This window comes from Microtus oregoni, unplaced genomic scaffold, assembly GCF_018167655.1.
Source record: "Microtus oregoni isolate MIOR12 unplaced genomic scaffold, Mior012 000144F_ref0000341, whole genome shotgun sequence".
Classification (NCBI taxonomy): domain Eukaryota; kingdom Metazoa; phylum Chordata; class Mammalia; order Rodentia; family Cricetidae; genus Microtus; species Microtus oregoni.
Genome location: NW_024544794.1, coordinates 795,780 through 815,138, shown reverse-complemented (window position 1 = coordinate 815,138; position 19,359 = coordinate 795,780). Strand labels below are relative to the sequence as shown.

Below are 19,359 nucleotides of genomic sequence, written 5' to 3'. Positions count from 1 at the left end.
GTCCTCGGATGCAGTATTAAAGCTGTCTTTAGGGGCTGGTGTTGTAGCTCATTGGGTGGAATGCACACCGTCCTAGGTTTAATGCCCAGTAAGACACACACAGACACAGACACATACACACGGAGACGAAGTCCTGTCTGGGAGGGTTCCCAGATCTTCTGGCACTTGCGTGCTTTAAGAGCCTGAGCAGGGCAGAAAACTGTGTATTTGGAGGGCACTGCCCAGTAAGTCTCACCCAGAACAGCGCCAGGCAATTAATCAGTGCTAAAGTGAAATCTTCCATTAGTTTTCTGTGCCTATGACTCTGACTTGGGATCATATTCGCCTCTGCAGGAGACATCATTGCTCATATTTATGGGGTACGAGACTATAGTTCAACATATACTTTCAACACACTTTAACACGAGTTCTGTGAAGAACTTACAGTCCTCTGTTAAATGAAGAACACTGGGGTTTTATGGCTTCAGAGTGTTTGAGAAGCCCAGGAAGAGCGACATTAAAAAAAAGGTGAACAGAACGGACTTGAGTGTTGTCGGGAAATGCACCGGTAAGAACTCCCTAGCGGGGTCTGTGCCTGGCCTTCTAGGTGAAGAAGAGGTAATAGTGACATGTTCTAGGACCCTCCCTTTCCTTCCTTCTTTTCCTTTTTCTTTTAGAGGTAGGGTTTCAAGTAGCCCGGCCTTGCGTCAAGCTCACTATATAGCTAAGGATAGCCTTGAACTCCTTAACTTCCTGCCTCCATCTCCCAGGTGCTGGGGTTACAGGCTGTGGCCCCACATCTTGTTTTACTTGGTGCTGACAAGCACTCTATAGCCAATCCACACTCCCTGCCCGGAGCCTGTTTTCTTCCTCTCAGCCATCGCTCCCCTTTCATCTTCCTTGGCTCTCCTGGCTCGCTGGAACGTGAATTGCACAAGCCGGAGCCAACTTTTGTTTTATTTTCGAGACAGTCTCTTTATGCATTCCTAACTGTCCTGGAACTCACTATGTAGACTGAGCTGGCCTCTGATTCACGGGGATCCTCCTACCTCTGCCTCCCAAGTTCTGGGATTAAAGGCATGTGTTGAACCAACATTGTGTGTCATAGTGGACTACTTCAATTGGCCTTCCTTAATCAAGCATGGTAAATCTCATTCTGGTGAAGAATGAGCAGACAGTCCTCAGCCCCTGAATCAGCAGGAACACTGTAAGACTCACCAAAAGAGAGGTTCACTTGTCCTTGTATTGGTTGGCCTCAGCAGGGTCTATACATTGTATAGAAGTGTCCCACCCCACCCCCAGACTTAATGAACACCTGGAATCTTAGAGTGTGACCTTATTCAGAAACTGGGTCTTTGCAGACATGGTCAAGATGAGGTCATGCTGATGAGGACGGGCCTTAAGTCCAATGAATGCCGCGTTTATGAAAAGGGGGGAGGGGAAATTGCACAAAGACACACTGGGACGGCTGTGTGGTAATGGGGACAGAGACCGGTGATGCAACCTCGAGAAGAGAATGCCAAGGAGTGCGAGGAGCCACCGGAAGAGGCTGGGAAAGACGCTGCCTGGGAACCTAAGGTCTCTCTGACAGTCCGGGGGGGAGGGGCCATGGCGGGCAGTCTCCTGGCCTCTCCAGCTGTGGAGGGAGGAAGGTTCAAGCTACCCAGCACATGGACATTGGTGACAGCAGGGAGTTGTGGGGAATGAATGCAGGCTCACAGGAGCCTGGCAGGGACGAAATCACGAGAGCCCAGGAGCCTCCCAGACAGCAGCAAGGGTCTCTCATCAGCAGGAACTGTGAGGTTTCCTTTGAGACACTCCCTTTAGCCTTGTGCACCTTGCTCGAGAGCCAAACTGTCAGGATTGAGTCCCTGGCCAGCTTCCTCTGTCCCTTTCCCAACAGCCTAAGTGGAACACGGAGGGCGGAACGTGGGTGACTTCCCTTGTCTCCTCTTTGGGGGAAAGAACTCACTTTTTGGGTAGCCATCTGTGTTGGCGACCACTACACAGACAACAGGACCAGCACCTTTGGACGAAGTCACCCCACACATCCTCTTTCACCCAGTAGCAATGGGTGTGGGTGACTATATATGTTGGAAGAAGGCTACCCAGGCAGCTATGTGCAGAATGTCTTGGGGCAAAGCCAACTGGCTGAAAACTGATATCAAAAATGAACAGAACAGGAGAGCCGTGTTGTGGTGTCCCTGGCAAGGAAAGGGAGCTCCTGTTTTGTATTCAGAGTTTGGCGCTGACTCGGAGGTTGTGTGAGAAGAACATTATTTTCTGTCTCCAACTATTTCTGCCAAGTCTCTTTGACTTTTTGGCATCGTAAAAATTGGAAGCCGTATCTTTTGTGTTGCTTGCCCAATTATGTAAGATGGATCAAGTATTAATTTCTGCTATTCTGGAATGGAGCTGGGAGCAGGCTGTTTTCTTTCGACAGAGAAAACCCTTTCTGAGAACCTAGGCTCAGAAAGACAAAAGTGCAAATGTCCCCCATGTGCTCTGATCTTGACAGTACTCTGCGGGTATCTGGGGTGAGTGATCTCTGATGGTACCAAAGAGTAAAAGATAGGGCTGGAGAGGTTGCCCAGTGGCTCAGAGCACTTGCTGTTCTCAGAGGACCCAGGTTCGGTTCCCAACACCCACTTACTTGGTGGCTCACAGCATGTGTGACCCCATTTCCAGGGGATCCAGTGCCGCCTTCTGATTCCCACGTGTGGTAGACATGCATGCCATACACAGGAATACAGAAAGGCAAAACACTCATGCATAAAAATAAATGAAAAAAAAAACTTAATAAACTCCAACTCTGGTTCATGCTGTTCATCCTAAATTGCTTTCTGAAGCAAAAATCAAGCATCCTCATTTCCCCTGAGCTGAGGTCTTTGGAAAGAATGCATGGGCTACTGTGTACAGCTGTGTCTCTGGCTGTTGTGAGCGGCTGTGTCTTGGGTTGCTGTGTGTAGCTTTTTTTCTGGTTGCTGTGCAGCTGTGTGAAGTAATAAGGGCAGCGGGGCTGCGTCCCCAGCACCCCGGCTGCCTGCTTGGCGGCTAGCTTATGCCCCGAAATAATTACACGGACACTGTATTCCTCCAAACACTGCCTGGCCCATTCTCTTCTAGGCTAATTCTCACATATTAATTTAGCCCACCTCTAATCATCTGTATGTAGCACCCCAAGGTGCGCTTACCGGGGAGATTCCAGCCTAGTCCATCCTGGGTTGGAGCTTCATCCCGGGAGCGGGGCATGGCGTCTCTCTCTGAGGCGTCTGCTCCCGAGAGAGCTGTGGAGTCTCTGAGCTCACTTCCTCTTCCTCCCAGCATTTTGTTCTGTTTACTCCTCCCACCTATCCTCTAACCAATAAAATGGGCCAGGGCAGTTCCTTTATTAGCCAATGACCTTCCTCCATCATTTCCCCTTTTTCGGTTTAAACAAAAAAAAAAAAAGGCTTTAACATAGCAAAATTACATATAACAAAACAGTTATCAAGTAAAAGTTACAATAATCTTTATCATAACTAAGGAAAACTATAACTATAACCAACTATTCTTAACTCCATCAAAGACTCCAGAAAGATACAATACTACCTAAGCAAACAAGAAAAAAGCAACTTTTAAAACTCTAGAAATGACAGAGACATCTCGCTGCCTGGACAGTCACACAAAGTTCCTCTGTACCATTGGGGCATCCATCTTCAGCCTTCAGGCCCATGGTATCCAGCAGACATTTCCATAAAGCAGGAAAATTCAAAGTCAGTTCAGTCACTATCTGTTGTGTCCTGCAGAATGTCTCACAGACTCTTTCATGAATCAGGAACCCCGAAAGATCATCTCACCTTAGGCAAGTTCAGTAGTCCTCTCTCTGTGGGTTCTCTGTGTCCAGTTTATGCAATAGTCCAGGCAAGAGCAGTTTCTTGCCCAAATGACTATCAAACTTCATAAGGATCCTCTCCGATGCCCATCTTCCTCTTGAAGTAGATTGGTGCTGCCAGGAGCAGAGTGTCTCATTGTCATGAAAAGTCCTAAGTTATTAAAATATTTTAAATGCCATATTCTGTAGCCTTTGAGAGATATGAAGAATGCCTATCTGAAATATATCTCTATATGTCTAGAAAAATCTAACTAACATGACTACAAACTTTACTATTATCGATGATTATCCATTAACAACCTATATTTCTTAATTATACAGTACATATTTAAATGAACTACACAATCACAATACCTTAATCAAAATCAGAAACACTTATACATATAACAAAATTGACCTTAAATCTCTATCAATAAAGCAAAATCTATACTAATGTAAATTATTCATATCTATATCATATCCCCCTTTAAATGTAAAAGAACGTTTATAAACCATATTTGGGAACATGGGCGCAGTTTTTTCTCTCCAAACTGCTTCCTGCTGAATGGGGGCGTCGTTAATTAGGTCTTTCATGGTATAACCTGTGTGCTAGCTTCATCTCAGTTGGCAGTTGAGCGAAGCAATTTTCTGAAGATGTTCATAACAATCCTTCAGGAGGGCGTGGTCCATCATACCAAATCGGAATAGAAGAAGTGAACAGCATCTCATCCTCTGTGAAAACAAAATAAGAAACTCCTTTCCAAAGTATCATATCCTTAGATCCAAATTTACAATATCTATGTTGGATTAGTTCAGAAGCATTTATAAATAAATATCTTTTAGCAGCTGTTGCTCCTTCCTCAGCATTCAAATAATTCAAAGAGAGCATAATAGCATACAGTATCAAAATTCTCTGTTTATTTTCCATCTTTGTACAGCTTTGTTTTAACCTCTATTTCGTTTATTTTTACTTTTAACTCTTTACTTTTTGAGATAAGTTCTCTGTATCTTTGACCTGAAGTAACTCTGTAGACCAGGCTGTCTTTGAACTCTCAGAGATCCACCTGTCTCTGCCTCCCAGGCATTCGGGATTAAAGGTGTAAACTAGTACACCTTGAACTCACAGAGATCTGTTTGCCTCTGCCTTCTAGGCACTGGGATTAAAGGCGTGTGCTACCACACACAACAACTCTCTTCCTTTTTTTTATGTTTTTTACTTTAAGAACTTCAACTTTTAGTCTGCATATATTTTTAACACACTGTAAACCATTTAAAAATTTTCTTTGTCTTTGAATCTCTCTTTACTTATATCTCTCTTTTTCTGACCACACGAGTCTTTAATTTACCAAGCAATATCAGTAGGATTAAAGGCGTGGCTTTGCCAGCTAGATCCAGTCCATTCCTTAGCTTTCCAGCCTCATGGCGGATGTACAGGCTGTAGCCATGTTTACTGCAACAACTGTATGGCATTTCAAGGTCCCTGCCAGCAAGTGAGCTACAACAGACAACACTCAAGTCCTCTCTCTCGGTAGCCGGCCCTCCTGCCTCAAACAGTCAGAGTTTGCCCTGGCAGGATGGCCCAGAAAGCCGGCATTTTTAAACGGTGCAGCTTTTTTCCTGCTACGGCTGAAAACCGAAAAGCATGCGTTCAGCTTTTCATCAACACCGTTTAAGTGTTTCGTGGCAGGACCTCTTAATGAGCTGCAGGCTTTGCAGCTAAAGCTGAGTCAGGAAGCCTCTCTTAGATGAAAGCGCATGCTTGCCTCTAACAAGCAGAGTAGAACCGAGAAATTGCTGCTACCAAGAAACCAGGCACAATGCTTTCATTTTGTTCTAGAATTACTTCCCAAGCTGTCTCAGGCTTCATGTGGAAGCAGTTGTCCACGTGGGCGCCATATGAAGTAATAAGGGCAGCGGGGCTGCGTCCCCAGCACCCCGGCTGCCTGCTTGGCGGCTAGCTTATGCCCCGAAATAATTACACGGACACTGTATTCCTCCAAACACTGCCTGGCCCATTCTCTTCTAGGCTAATTCTCACATATTAATTTAGCCCACCTCTAATCATCTGTATGTAGCACCCCAAGGTGCGCTTACCGGGGAGATTCCAGCCTAGTCCATCCTGGGTTGGAGCTTCATCCCGGGAGCGGGGCATGGCGTCTCTCTCTGAGGCGTCTGCTCCCGAGAGAGCTGTGGAGTCTCTGAGCTCACTTCCTCTTCCTCCCAGCATTTTGTTCTGTTTACTCCTCCCACCTATCCTCTAACCAATAAAATGGGCCAGGGCAGTTCCTTTATTAGCCAATGACCTTCCTCCATCAGCTGTGTGTGGCTGTGTCTCCCGTGTCTCAGACTGCTATGTACAGCTGTGTCTCAGCTTGTGCCCAGGCTGCTGATAAATTCAGAGAACAAGTTTCAAGTATATGACTTCAAATATGAATTTTTTTCATTTTTTGAGACATAATTTCACTAAATAGCCCCAACTGGCCTAGAACTCACTATGTAGACCAGGTTGGCATTGAAGCAAATATAATTTTAAAAAGTACTTTATTAAGATTTATACTCTTCAGTTTCTAGTACATCAATTTATAGGAATAATTTGTATGAAGATCTTACTCATTTGAATATTTAGAAGTCCTCACCCATTACAAAGAAAATACATTTCCAGTAACTACCCTTATCCCCAAGAAACCAGCTTAAAAAAAAAAAACAAACACCCAACTATATGGATAACCATTTTAATAATATAAATGAGGAAGCAATTTTTGGAAATTATCATTAGATTTTAAGTTAAGGTATTTGTTTTTTTAAAAGCTTACATTTGTTTTCTTAATTCTGAATTTTCACTTCAGCCCTCCAAAAATCTCAATGTCCCTCGTATCCTTGCGCCTAGCTTGCCCTGCCTCTGACCTGCTTCAGTCTATCTCCTGAGCTTCTGCTTGCTTTCTCCCTGGGACTCCTGCGGCAGGGGACCCGCTAAAGCCAGCAGATGGGCCTGTGGACAGCTATGTCCTGGTCCCTGCAAGCCAAAGTCTCTGTGGCCTTAAGTGACAGAAGCCTCCTTCCCCAGCCCCCTGCACCTCTCACCCACCACGCACCCCTTGCTCTCAGCTCAACCTCACCTTCTCTGCCCCTTTCTGGACTGCCCACTGGGACCCAAGAATCCTGACTGTCAGCCTCCCCTCAACTCTGGTCAATTTAGATGCTATTTCTCCTCCTTTGAAAGCTCTTAAAACCCAGATTGGACGACCATGGACCCTGAGTATTTTATCATTTATCGTTTTTAGTTTTTTTTTTTTTTTTTGTGCTGGGGATCAAACTCAGGACTGACATAGGACATACTAGACAAGCACCCCCTCCCATCACCTACCTACATTTTAACTCCAAATATCTTAAACCCCAGGTCAAGGTTGATTCTCATTTATGATCCGTTTAGTCTGTTACCTATGTCAGTGCATGGGAAACCAAGTCATCCAGTATTTCTCGGGCTCTTGTGTCAGATCAGATGCTTCCCATAAAAAAGCAAAAGCAAAAAAGCAAAGAACAAAACAAACACCTTCCCCACCTCAAAAAAACAAAACAAAACAAAAAAACCCAAATAAATAAATAAAAGGAAACACTTTGTGACACTCCTTTCAAAAGTCTATATACTATCTTTTTTCTTCTCCTTCAAATTCCAAAGGGAATGCTCACCTACTGAACGATCATCTAACACAAGAAAATCCCACTACATTTCTGTTAAATGAACATACGTAGACCCACAGCCGATCCCTGGTGAAAAGCAAACCAAACCTTGGAGAAACCACGCCCTGCTAGGGCTCAGTGACTCCTGCATCAACACGTCACCGGCCAACGTCATCACCTGTTTATCTGCAGGGAGGGTCTTCCCGGCAAAGATGGCTGCTGCACACCTGATCTCCTTTTTGGCCCTTCTTCAGCAACACATACTCAGTCTTTTTAGAGATAAATCATTAAACATGCTTCAATTGTTGAGGTGCTTGCGGGGCAGCCTCTAGGCTGAGGACACTAAGTAACTAATTTGTAAGAAATGATTCATCTTGCTGACACAGTTAGGTTTGAATAGTGTTCCTAAACTTTTAAACTTTGTGTCAATCTCACCCTTCCCTCCCACCCTATAGTATATGAGTATCAGTCTGGAGTCCAGTTAGGATTCTTTTCACTTGAGTACTGAAGTATCTACAAGAGGAGAAAAGAGAATAGTTACTGACAGCACAAAAACTCCCTCAAGTTAAAGAGAAAAGATTCTTGGAGGCCAGAGGAGCTGCAGTTCATGGCCAGCCTGGGCTACAAGAGACCCTGTCTACAAAAAACAAAAGAGGGTGGTGGAGGCGAGCTGGTGAGACAGCTCGGGTGGTGGGGGCACCTTGCCGGATGACCAGTTTCAAGGTGAGAAGACAACCTGTTGGTTCAGTCTGATGGAGTCTGTTCTCCGACCACGTTTGTCCTAGGGGTCAAACTCACGTAACAGGACCCTAACCGACGGAACTGAGCCATCTCGCCAACTCTGTTTTTAGAGACAGGGTCTCGTGTAGCTCTGGCAGGCTTGGACCTTAATATGTTGCTGATGCTGGTCTTGAACTCCAGGTCCTCTTGTCCCCCATCTTTCACACGCTGGGATGACAAGCCACACCCAGAGAGAGGTAAACCGCCAGTGTTTAATATTTGCCCTTAAAGCAAACGCAGGAGCTACTCTGAGGAATTCAGAGAGTTGAAATTACAGGTGAGAGATACTAAGAATGAAATGCGTAGCTATATTTTAATTACACAGTATAAAAAATCCCAACACAAAGATAGTTGTAAATGGTAAAATAATGAGAGGTTCTATTTTTGTTTTGTTTCTCTCTTCGCCCTCCCCTCCTGCTTCCCCATTCCATCCCTCTTGACCTCCTGCCTAACCAAGAACTCATCCCTGAGCTACATCTCCAACCCCAGTGACTTTTCTCTGCATCTGTCTTGTCATCTGCAGATGGTCCTAACTTTCAAGACTGCGCAAAAGTTGACGATGCAGTTCACTGACGACATAGTTCTTTCTTTCAAGGTTTGATTTTAATGATATGTTTGCGCATGGGCATTTATGTGTGCGTGTATGTGCCTGTGGAGGCCAGAGGCTTCAGATCCCCTGGAGCTGAAGTTAGAGGCATTGAGGGCTGGGAATTCGACTCTGGGGAATAAAAGCACACACTCTTAACCACTGAAATCTCTCTCCTTTCCCCTCCCTCTTTTCTCCCTTTTGCTTTTTAAGACAGGATCTCACGTAGCTCAGGCTATCCCTAAACTAGCTCCTGGTCCTCCTGCCTCACTTCTCAATTACTAGGATGATAGCCATGTGATATCAGGCCTTTTAGAGCTACTCTCCCTCTTCCATGTGTGTGTGTGTGTGTGTGTGTGTGTGTGTGTGATATGCAATAAGTGAGCTGGGATGGTGGTGCACACCTTTAATCCCAGCACTCTGGAGGCAGAGGCAGGCAGATCTCTATGAATTCCAGACTAACCATGGATATGGATACATAGTGAGACCCTATCTCAAAAAGAAAGAAAGAGCAATAAGTGCTCTTACACCACTGAGCCATCTCTCCATCCCTTTCACCTCCACCCCCCACCCCCACCCCCAGGAATTTTCATGGAATAGAATTTGCCATTTTAGCCTCTCAGTGTTAAGCTTATAGATGCCACCAGTTTTACATGGGTGCTGAGGATTTGAACTCAGATTTCTATGCTTGTCTAGCAAACATCTTATCCATGGAGCAATCTTCTTAAGCTCCCAGAGTTTGACTCTCTGACGAGGACAACACTCAGTGCCACTCTTCAAAGCCGCCAGGTAGCAACACAAAATTGAAGTAACCGAACCCCCTGGTCCCCAAATATGTCTGTGACTCTTCTAGAGGGCAGCAGGTAGTCAGAATGGCAGAAACCAGTGGATTGCGCTTTAGTTTTGCAAGTATCTCACACAAATCAAGGAACAGAATGTTTAAAATGTCTTGATCTGCTACATTCTCATTTTTTACTGGATTTAAAAAGGAAAAGGAAAACTGTTGCGTTGGCTATAATCTCCTGACTGGCCTCATCATATTCAAAGCCATGAATGCACAGTGTGGCAACTTAAAATGTTGGCAGAGATACAGCGATTTGATTAAGCATTGCATAAATCCAGGGTGCCGTGAAACATAGTTTGAAAATCCCCTTCCCCTGTCTTGGAGGGATTATCATTTAGTTTAATGATCTTACCTCTTAGGAAACGAAGGCAGCCTAAGCTATAGGTATAGACCAAGGTTTAAATGTCTTCGGGTCATCTCTTGGGATCTAAGGAAGAAAAGAAATAAAAGACCAAAATGTAATACACATATACTAGGATGCATATGCTATTATAATATTTGATCAGAGAAATTATAGCAAATCTTTCTTTCTTTCCTCTTTCTTTCTTTCTTTCTTTCTTTCTTTCTTTCTTTCTTTCTCACTATGTGCTGTCCTGGAACTCTATATAGATCAGGTTGGCCTGGAACCTACAGAGATCCACCTGCCTCTGCATCCTGAGTGTAGATTAAAGGATTAAAGGGATTAAAGGCAACCATCACCATGTCTGGCTATATCAAATCTTAGGGTTTCAAAAACTTCTCATAAGAGAAGCAGGGTTTTTCTGGTTCCTGAGGAACTGGACCCTGGCATTCCTTTCAAATAATAACTTTTATCAACATCCTCCTCCACACAACCAAGCTAAAAGGCCAGCTTCAAAAGATAACCTCTCAGGGGCTGTGGAGATGGCTCAGTGGTTAAGAGCTCTGCCTGCTCTTCCAAAGGTCCTGAGTTCAATTCCCAGCAACCACATGGTGGCTCACAACCATCTGTAATGAGATTTGGTGCCCTCTTCTGGCCTACAGAAATATATGTGGGCAGAGCACTGTATACATAATAAATAAATAAAATTTATAAAAAAAAAAAAAGATAACCTCTCCTTCTCTCTCTCTCTCTCTCTCTCTCTCTCTCTCTCTCTCTCTCTCTCTCTCTGTGTGTGTGTGTGTTTGAGACAGGGTTTCTCTGTTTAGCCCTGGCTGTCCTGGAATTCACTCTGTAGACCAGGTTAGCCTTGAATTCAGAAAGAGGCTTGCCTCTGCCTCCTGTGTGCTGGGATTAGCTTTTAAAAGACAGACGGGGTAGCACTGTTAGGTATGAGGCGCATGCATATAATCTCAACACTAAGGAAATTGAAGCAGAGGGTGTCCAGGTTGGAGCTAGTATAGCCCACTTATTACACCCTTTCTCAAAAGAAGAAAAGAAGAAGAGGAAGAAGGAGGAGGAGGAGAAAGAGGAAGAAGAGAAAGAAGAGTAGGAAAAGGAGGAGGAGGAGGAGGAGGAGGAGGAGGAGGAAGAAGAAGAAGAAGAAGAAGAAGAAGAAGAAGAAGAAGAAGAAATCAGTGGATTGGTGTTGTAATCTCTCCTATCACACTAAATAACAGGACACGTCCATGAGCCACCTGCCTTCCTTCCTCCCCAGGAACAAATCCTTGGACTATATGCCGGGAGGAGACATGAGAAGACAGCGAGAACACTCTTTCCCACTGTAATGGCGGCAGCCATGTCTGCAGCTTTAGGCACATTTGGGTGGTGTGTGCTCCTAGAATGAACCCCAAGCTCTCTTTACTGTCGTGGGTCACAGGTTCCCTGATTTGCACCCCTGGTATCTGTCTCCTCTGAGTATTCATCCTCTTAGCTTTGACCTAAGGCTGCAAACATATTCGTTCCTCTCCTGTGCTCACGCTTTTGTGGGAGTCTGGGGCTGACCTTATTATCCATTTTACATTGTTTTAAATTTCTGGCACTGATGATCAAAGGTTTATGCAGCCTAAGCGTGCGCTCTCTCTCTCTCTGAGCTATATTCCCAACCTACAAATGTGTTAAAAATAAAGATTTCTGCCGGGCCATGGTGGCGCACGCCTTTAATCCCAGCACTCGGGAGGCAGAGGCAGGCGGATCTCTGTGAGTTCGAGACCAGCCTGGTCTACAAGAGCTAGTTACAGGACAGACTCCAAAACCACAGAGAAACCCTGTCTCGAAAAACAACAACAACAACAAAAAAAATAAAGATTTCTCCAAGTAATGGAAAGTTGTAAAGACTTCCAAGAGCATTTTATTTTTCTATTCATGCTGGGAATGTAGCTCATAGGTAAGGTCTTTGGCTTTAATCTTAGAACTGCAAATAACAAACAAACAAAAATAGGCCTGGTGGTGGTGCATGCCTTTAATCCCAGCACACAGGAGGCAGAGGCAGGCGGATCTCTGTGAGTTCGAGACCAGCTTGGTCTACAAGAGCTAGTTCCAGGACAGTCAGGGCTACACAGAGAAACCCTGTCTCAGGAAAAGAAAGGAAGGAAGGAAAGAAGGAAGAAAGAAAGGAAAGAAAGAAAGATTGCTGCAATTTTATCTTTCAGGATGTGTATACAAGCTCTAACTTTGTGCCTGAGCTGGGCTAGACACTAGACAAAGGTCCTCAGTCTAGTCTGAGGTAGATCCACTCTTCTGGTAAAGATTCAATTTTCAAAACTCAATTCCCAGTTGGATCCAACACTTGGGAGGCAGAAGCAAGAGGGTCATCACAAGTTCGAAGCCAGCCTCGTCTACATGGTGAGTTCCTGGCCAGCTGGGACTTATAATGAGCACCTGGCAAGATGACTTGGTGGATAGAGACTCTTGGTTGCCAAGCTTGAGAAGGACCTGAATTTGAACCCTAGGCGCGTGGCGGAAGAGCCGGTTCCTTTGAGGTGTCCTCTGACTTCCACCCACACTCAGGAATTTAAAAATATTTTAATTAAAAAATTTTTTTAAACCAGAATCAATCCAATAACAACAACAAAACAGTTTTTTACTTTCTCCAACCTTCTAGGCTGCCTTCTTGTTCTAGGGTGGAGATCAGTAGTCAGTGTACCCTCCTCCTCTTGTCTGGGGTCTAACCTGTCTCCTACCCTCCTCCCCATAACTGGGGTCTACCCTGTTCCCTATCCTCCTCCCTGTATCTGGGGTCTAACCTGTTCCCTATCCTCCTCCCCTTGTCTGGGGTCTAACCTGTTCCCTACCCTCCTCCCCATAACTGGGGTCTAACCTGTTCCCTACCCTCCTCCCCTTGTCTGGGTTCTAACCTACTCCCTACCCTCCTCCCCTTGTCTGGGGTCTAACCTGTTCCCTACCCTACTGCCCGTATCTGGGGTCTAACCTACTCCTTACCCTCCTCCTCTTGTCTGAAATCTAACCTGTCCCCTAGCTTCTTCCGCTGAGAGTGCTTCCTTTCTTAGTCTGGGACTTAAATTGCCCCATGTTGATCATGGCTGATAACTCTCCTTTGCCTCCTGCCTGGAGCCACACTCTCCTAGTCTCTGGACTTGGCTAGCTCTTGACAACTCTGCTCAAAGCAACACCTTCACTACAGAAGTCAAGGCCAAGTTCACGCATACTTCAAGTCCACCTCTTAGTTGCCGTCCGGGGTCAGTCCCTTTTGTTTAATGGTCTAGCACCTTTGCTAGTTGCTGTCAATTAAGTTCATGGACATTGTAGCCCAGGACTCATCATCACCATCGTTGTGTGAGGGATCAGCTCAGCAGGTCTGGGCTATCCAAATCCACTTATTCTAAAGAAACGTTTTGTCCTTGCGGTTTCTTGGAGAGAACTCCTAAGTCTTCAGCACACCCCACCCGATATTTCTGGAACAAGGTCAGCTATGAGAGCCATTGCTTGCCTGTGTCGCTCACTTGGACTAATGAGACGGCTGGGCGGGGGGTAAAGGATGGTCGCTACAAGCATGCACATCCATACATAAACGTGGAAATAAATCTGCACGGGGAAGTGAGGCAAGAGAATCTGATAGACAGCGAGGTCTGAAAGGCCTTGTGTGATGTGTGAAGGATGCTAAATTAGCATGCGAGAGAAACAAAGCAGCCAAGAGGAAGGCTGGACCCACACAGACCCAGGCTGCAGTAAATCTACCCACCTGTGCAGCTACAGAGGCACTCCTGACGTCCCAAGGTGATCTACGGTGCTCTATACTACTGCAACTCAGCGCTCCGGGCGGAGATTTAAGATGTTGGCGAGACGTTTAATACATAGGTAAGTTGTATGTAGAATTACATGTAATAGGGCAAGTGCCTACAGTATATTAGTGCATCCTTAATATATTCCTGTGGCCATGCATTATGGTAAAAAATATTTCTTAAGTTCTAAGAGACTGGGATGATTGCAGGAGCTCACACCCAGAGTTAATAATACTTCTTGAAGACAACTGATTGAAGACCTTATTATGGACTCAGCCAGTTTGTTTCACTCACTTCTCAGAGAACAACGTAACAGTTAACCTTGCCTTGGATTTCCCATGTAGTCAATTTTTACACTCTAAGCTAATGCACGGCTGTAATCTTAAATCACGTACTCTTCCATGCTCCTGACTCAGAACAATGCCTGCATGTTCTGTGCCGAAAGCAGCAGATACAGAAGTCGAAAACGATTTTCTAAAGGGCCTAGCCACCATAAACATTGAACACAACGCGTTGATAAATAACAATGTTTCTTATTTGGTCAGTTGGGGTCCTCTGGGGTCAACGACTTAATGTCTTGTGAAAACTCAGTTAGAGGTGTCTGTAAAAGATCTTCCATTCCTCCCCCCAAATGACGCTTTCTAGGCTGTTCAATAAAAGAGAGAGCAAAGCCCTTTGTTAGAGGTGGACATACAAGCACACAGGCCTGTACCTGCGAAGCCATCTCACCAGCCCCTCACGTGACTTTCCCCACTGAATGGCTTTATTTCACACGTGATGCTGATGCTGACGTAAGCTGTGGGGGAGACGATCAGCAGAGCACAGGAGGACGAGTGAACTTTCTGAGTTAGGACAGCTGCCCCATCCAGACAGCAATTTCAAGGTCATTTCAGTAAGATCAAGGCCAGCAAGAACTAACAAGAACCTCTGCAGTCAGCGTGCACCACATCAGCGGTTCTTTAGATGTATATCTCAGGGTAGGGCACTTTTCTTTGTTCTCTGAGACAGGGTCAAGCCCAGGCTTGCCTCCAACTCTTATGGCTGAGGATGACCTTGACCTTCTGATTCTCCTGCCAGCAGGACAGCTTTTAGATTGGGAGAGAAATCCATTCTATGACAGTATTAGAGGGTTGGATGCCAGCCAGATGGAGAAAGCACACTGAACACGCGTGAAGACCTGCAGCCCATTGCCGGCACTGCAGAAACACGCCGCACCATCGCCGCCGTGACCACCAGAACAGTGCCGGGGGAGACGGTTCCTTAGAAGAGTTCAGAAGCCGTCTTCTGTCACCAGGCACTGCAGGGAACAAAGCCAGTCCCTGCATCCTGGATATCCGTGATTAAAGCAGAACCAGTATTACAAGCTACATGCCCAACCTCTTCCAAGACGGCACAAGGGGTGGGAGAAGAATGTGGTGAGGAATGAGTCTGTGTGCATACATGAACCTGTGCATACATGAATCTGTGTGCATACATGAGTCTGTGTGCATACATGATCCTGTGCATACACGATCCTGTGTGCATACATGAGCCTGTGTGCATACATGAGTCTGTGTGCATACATGAGTCTGTGTGCATACATGAGCCTGTGTGCATACATGAGCCTGTGTGCATACATGAGTCTGTGTGCATACATGAGCCTGTGTGCATACATGAACCTGTGCATACATGAATCTGTGTGCATACATGAGTCTGTGTGTATACATGAATCTGTGCATACATGATCCTGTGTGCATACATGAGTCTGTGCATACATGATCCTGTGCGCATACATGAGTCTGTGTGCATACATGAGTCTGTGTGCATACATGAGTCTGTGTGCATACATGAGCCTGTGTGCATACATGAGTCTGTGTGCATACATGAGTCTGTGTGCATACATGAATCTGTATGCATACATGCATCTGAGAGCACACATGAGCCTGTGTGCATACATGAACCTGTGCATACATGAATCTGTGCATGCATGATCCTGTGTGCATACATGAGTCTGTGCATACATGATTCTGTGTGCATACATTATCCTGTGTGCATACATGAGTCTGTGCATACATGAGCCTGTGTGCATACATGAGTCTGTGTGCATACATGATTCTGTGTGCATACATGAATCTGTGTGCATACATGCATCCGAGTGCACACATGAGCCTGTGTGCATACATGAGTCTGTGTGCATGCATGCATCTGAGGGCACACATGAGTCTGTATGCATGCATGCATCTGAGTGCACACATGAGTCTGTGTGCATGCATGCATCTGAGGGCACACATGAGTCTGTGTGCATACATGAGTCCATTCATGTCTCAGGAGAGTAGCTTCAGTACAAGGGAGGCTCTACCCTGAGAAGTCTGTACATGGTCATGCAGTCATGCAGTCTGTTTGGTTTTCCTGGCTCGCCGAATCCAGATGGCCGAGATTAAGGCCCTGCTGATTGTCTGTGGCTAAGATTGTAGCAGAACACACGGGAGGCTGCATGTTTCTACTTGTTGCGGTACATGCGCCCCAGGAAATGGAATGCAGTCCTGCAGGGCTGGCAGTGCCAACTCCTCTAGTGCAGGGGAGTCTGAGCTGGGTACAGTCTGAGGGCCCAGCACCCTTCCTTCACCTTGAGCCCCTGGCGTAGGTAGATGGGGATTGTGGAGGACGTCACGTTCTCACCCGCCTCTCCTCCGCCATCCGCGAGGAGGGGGCTCCCTTTAGTGAACTAAGCAGGTGACCCGTTTACTGTTACTGAGTCTGGGCATCGTGAGAGAAAAGCAGGCAGAGAACATGAGATACGGGGATGGCGAGAGAGAGCGTATTGAAGAAGAGGAAGGGGACTCGGTGCCTGGAGAGCCCCCCAGGGTTTGCAGGGGAAGAGTGAGCCTTCAGAATCGAGGCCAGTCTCTCACACAGCAGCGTGGCTCCTCCAGCCTGGCTGTTTGGAATGGAGAACTAATCTAAGGAAAAGACTTCCCTGGTCTGCGGTGCTTGGGCGGCTCCTCCATGAGTCAGCAAGGCCAAGGCTGCTCTTCAGAATGTGGCATGAACTAAAGCCCTGTTTGCAAACTTGTCTCTAGGCTGGGCTGTTGATTTTAGCTTCCTGGAAATGGAAACAACTTGTTAACTGACCTTTCTTGTGTTTCCACGTCGCCACCCCATAGAGCTCATCTTTTCTTCCTTTCTTTTCATCTTTCCTTCTCCCTGATGCTGGGGATGGAGTTTAGGGCTTTGTAAGTCTGGGCAAGCCCACCACCCCTCACCCAGAACCCTCATACAGGTCACAACGTTGTAGCTATTTAATTATTATCCTCTATTGATAATAAGTCCCAAGTTCGTTTGTTGTTGTTGTTTTTTTTTTTTTTTGTTTTTGTTTTTGTTTTCGAGACAGGATTTTTCTATGTAGCCTTGGCTGTCCTAGAACTGGCTCTGTAGACCAGGCTATCCTGGAACCCATAGAGATCCACCTGCCTCTGCCTCCCAAATGCTGGGATTAAAGACTGAGCCACCTCTGCCCTGAGGTTCCCAAGTTTTTCTTTTTTTTCTTCCTTCCTTCCGTCTTTTCTTTTCTTTCCTTCTTCTTCTTTTTTTTTTTTTTTTGGTTTTTCTGTAACTTTGGGGGCCTGTCTTGTCCTGGAACTCTCTCTATAGACCAGGCTGGCCTCAAACTCACAGAGATCCCCCTGCCTCTGCCTCCCAAGCATTGATAATAAAGGTGTGCGCCGCTACAACCAGGCTTGTTTTTGAATCTATCTTATCTCCAAATTCCTCAAGCTAGAAATTTTCTTCCTCTAATTTATAAGGGTATGAAATCCTTTCTGTCTGTCTGAAAATTTTAACAACTTTTCTTTTTTAAATCTTTAGTTAAAGCTGGCAAGATGGTTTAGCAGGTCAGTCCCTGGGACCTGCGGAGAGAGAGATTCCCCTCCTAAGAGTTGTCCTCCGATTGCCACACAATCGCCATGGCATGAGAGTGTGTGTGTGTGTGTGTGCGCACATGTGTGCATGTGTATGTGTGTGTGTGCACGCACACACACACGGAGCGGGAGAACGTTAATTAAAAAACTCATGTTAAAACTTTTAAAGATTTTTGTTTTAAATCTTGTTTCTAAGAAGTACTAATCTGAAACTTTATGTCTCTTTCATTTTATATATCTAAGGGATTTTTTTTTCTTGTGGAATTGTATATGATTACACAAAACACATTTTTCTTTCTTCCACCCCCAGAGAGATAATGCCGCCTGTTGGGCCAGGTCACTCAGAACTGCTCAGAACAGAATCACTGACGCTGTTTTTCACCAGAGGTTAATTCCAAGAGAGGCCCCCAAACCCAAATGCTCAAACAAGTAAAGTTCTGCGTAGGGCTGGGGGGAAGGCTCATTGGATGAAGGTTCACTCGCCCAAGGCCTGGGACCCAAGTTGGATCCCTGGTACCCACGTGGTGAAGGAAGCCCGACTTCCAGCACGTTTTCCTGACTCCCGTCCTGCACGTTTTCCTGACTCCCGTCCTGCACGTTTTCCTGACTCCCGTCCTGCACACGCAAAATCAGCAAGTAGCAAAACAAAACACAAGCAAAAGCCCTGAAAACCGAAACTCTCTGCCGTAAAAGCTTACTCAGTGGGAGTTTTGTTGTGTTTTGGTAACAAAATGTCTAGTTTACCCATGAAAATGTGGCTTTTTCTTTTGTAAATTACTGTTTGTTCTGGCCTCAGCAGGTCAGCTTGGTTTAAAATGTGGAGGTATTATTTCAGCCTTCTAGGAGAGGCATGTTTAGAAGGTCATTAACCGTTATGGGTATTTAGGGGAGAACTTAACTCTAGTGTTTATGGAGCAACTTGTATTTACACGGTATTTTTATGTGTATTATTTCATTTAATTCCAAGGGGAAAGTACTGAGTGTTTTATCCATCGTTTCTGTTTTAGAAAAAGATTCAGGTGTAAGCTGTTGTTTCTCTAACGGCGAGGAAGAAGTAACCAAACGAGGACGGCCTGTGTTCTAGTACACCGACCTTCTCACGTTCTTAGTCATCAGAACAAGCTGTATTTTTCTTATTTCAGAATCCAAAGGCTAAGAACCCCTCTAGTATGTCTGTTCTATGTGCATGAGTGCAGGTGCCCACAGGCGGATCTCTGTGAGTTTGAGACCAGCCTGGTCTACAAGAGCTAGTTCCAGGACAGGCTCCAAAACCACAGAGAAACCCTGTCTTGAAATACCAAAAAAAAAAAAAAAAAAAAAAGAAAGAAAGAAACCAGGAGGAAGTGTGGTGTCTCTTGGACCTGGCATTAAGGCGGTTGTGAGTTGCCTGATGTGGCTTCTTAGAAATGCAAGCACTCTTAACCTCTGAGCCACCTCAGCCTTCATTTTTCTCTTCTTTCCTTTTTTCTTGAATACAGGGTCTTGCTATGTAGCTCTGGCTAGCCTAGAACTCACTCTGTACACTAGGCTGGGCTTGAAGTTGAAACAATCCTCCTGTCCATGCCTTCTGAGTGAAAACAAAAATTATTTATTTTAGGGCGGG

At 45.4% G+C, this 19,359-nt stretch overlaps 1 protein-coding gene across 1 annotated transcript in view; it reads right to left on the bottom strand.

Annotated features, from left to right (window-relative positions):
- Positions 1–7,969: 7,969 nt before the first annotated feature.
- LOC121444857 (aldehyde oxidase 2) overlaps positions 7,970–19,359 on the bottom strand; it is a 70,735-nt gene continuing 59,345 nt past the window's right edge. The window contains exons 35-36 of the mRNA XM_041646777.1: positions 10,073–10,147; positions 7,970–8,023 (exon numbers count right to left, since the gene is read on the bottom strand). Coding sequence (XP_041502711.1) covers positions 10,094–10,147 — 54 coding nt within the window. The 3' untranslated portion in view covers positions 7,970–8,023; positions 10,073–10,093. The remainder of the gene's footprint in view (positions 8,024–10,072; positions 10,148–19,359) is intronic.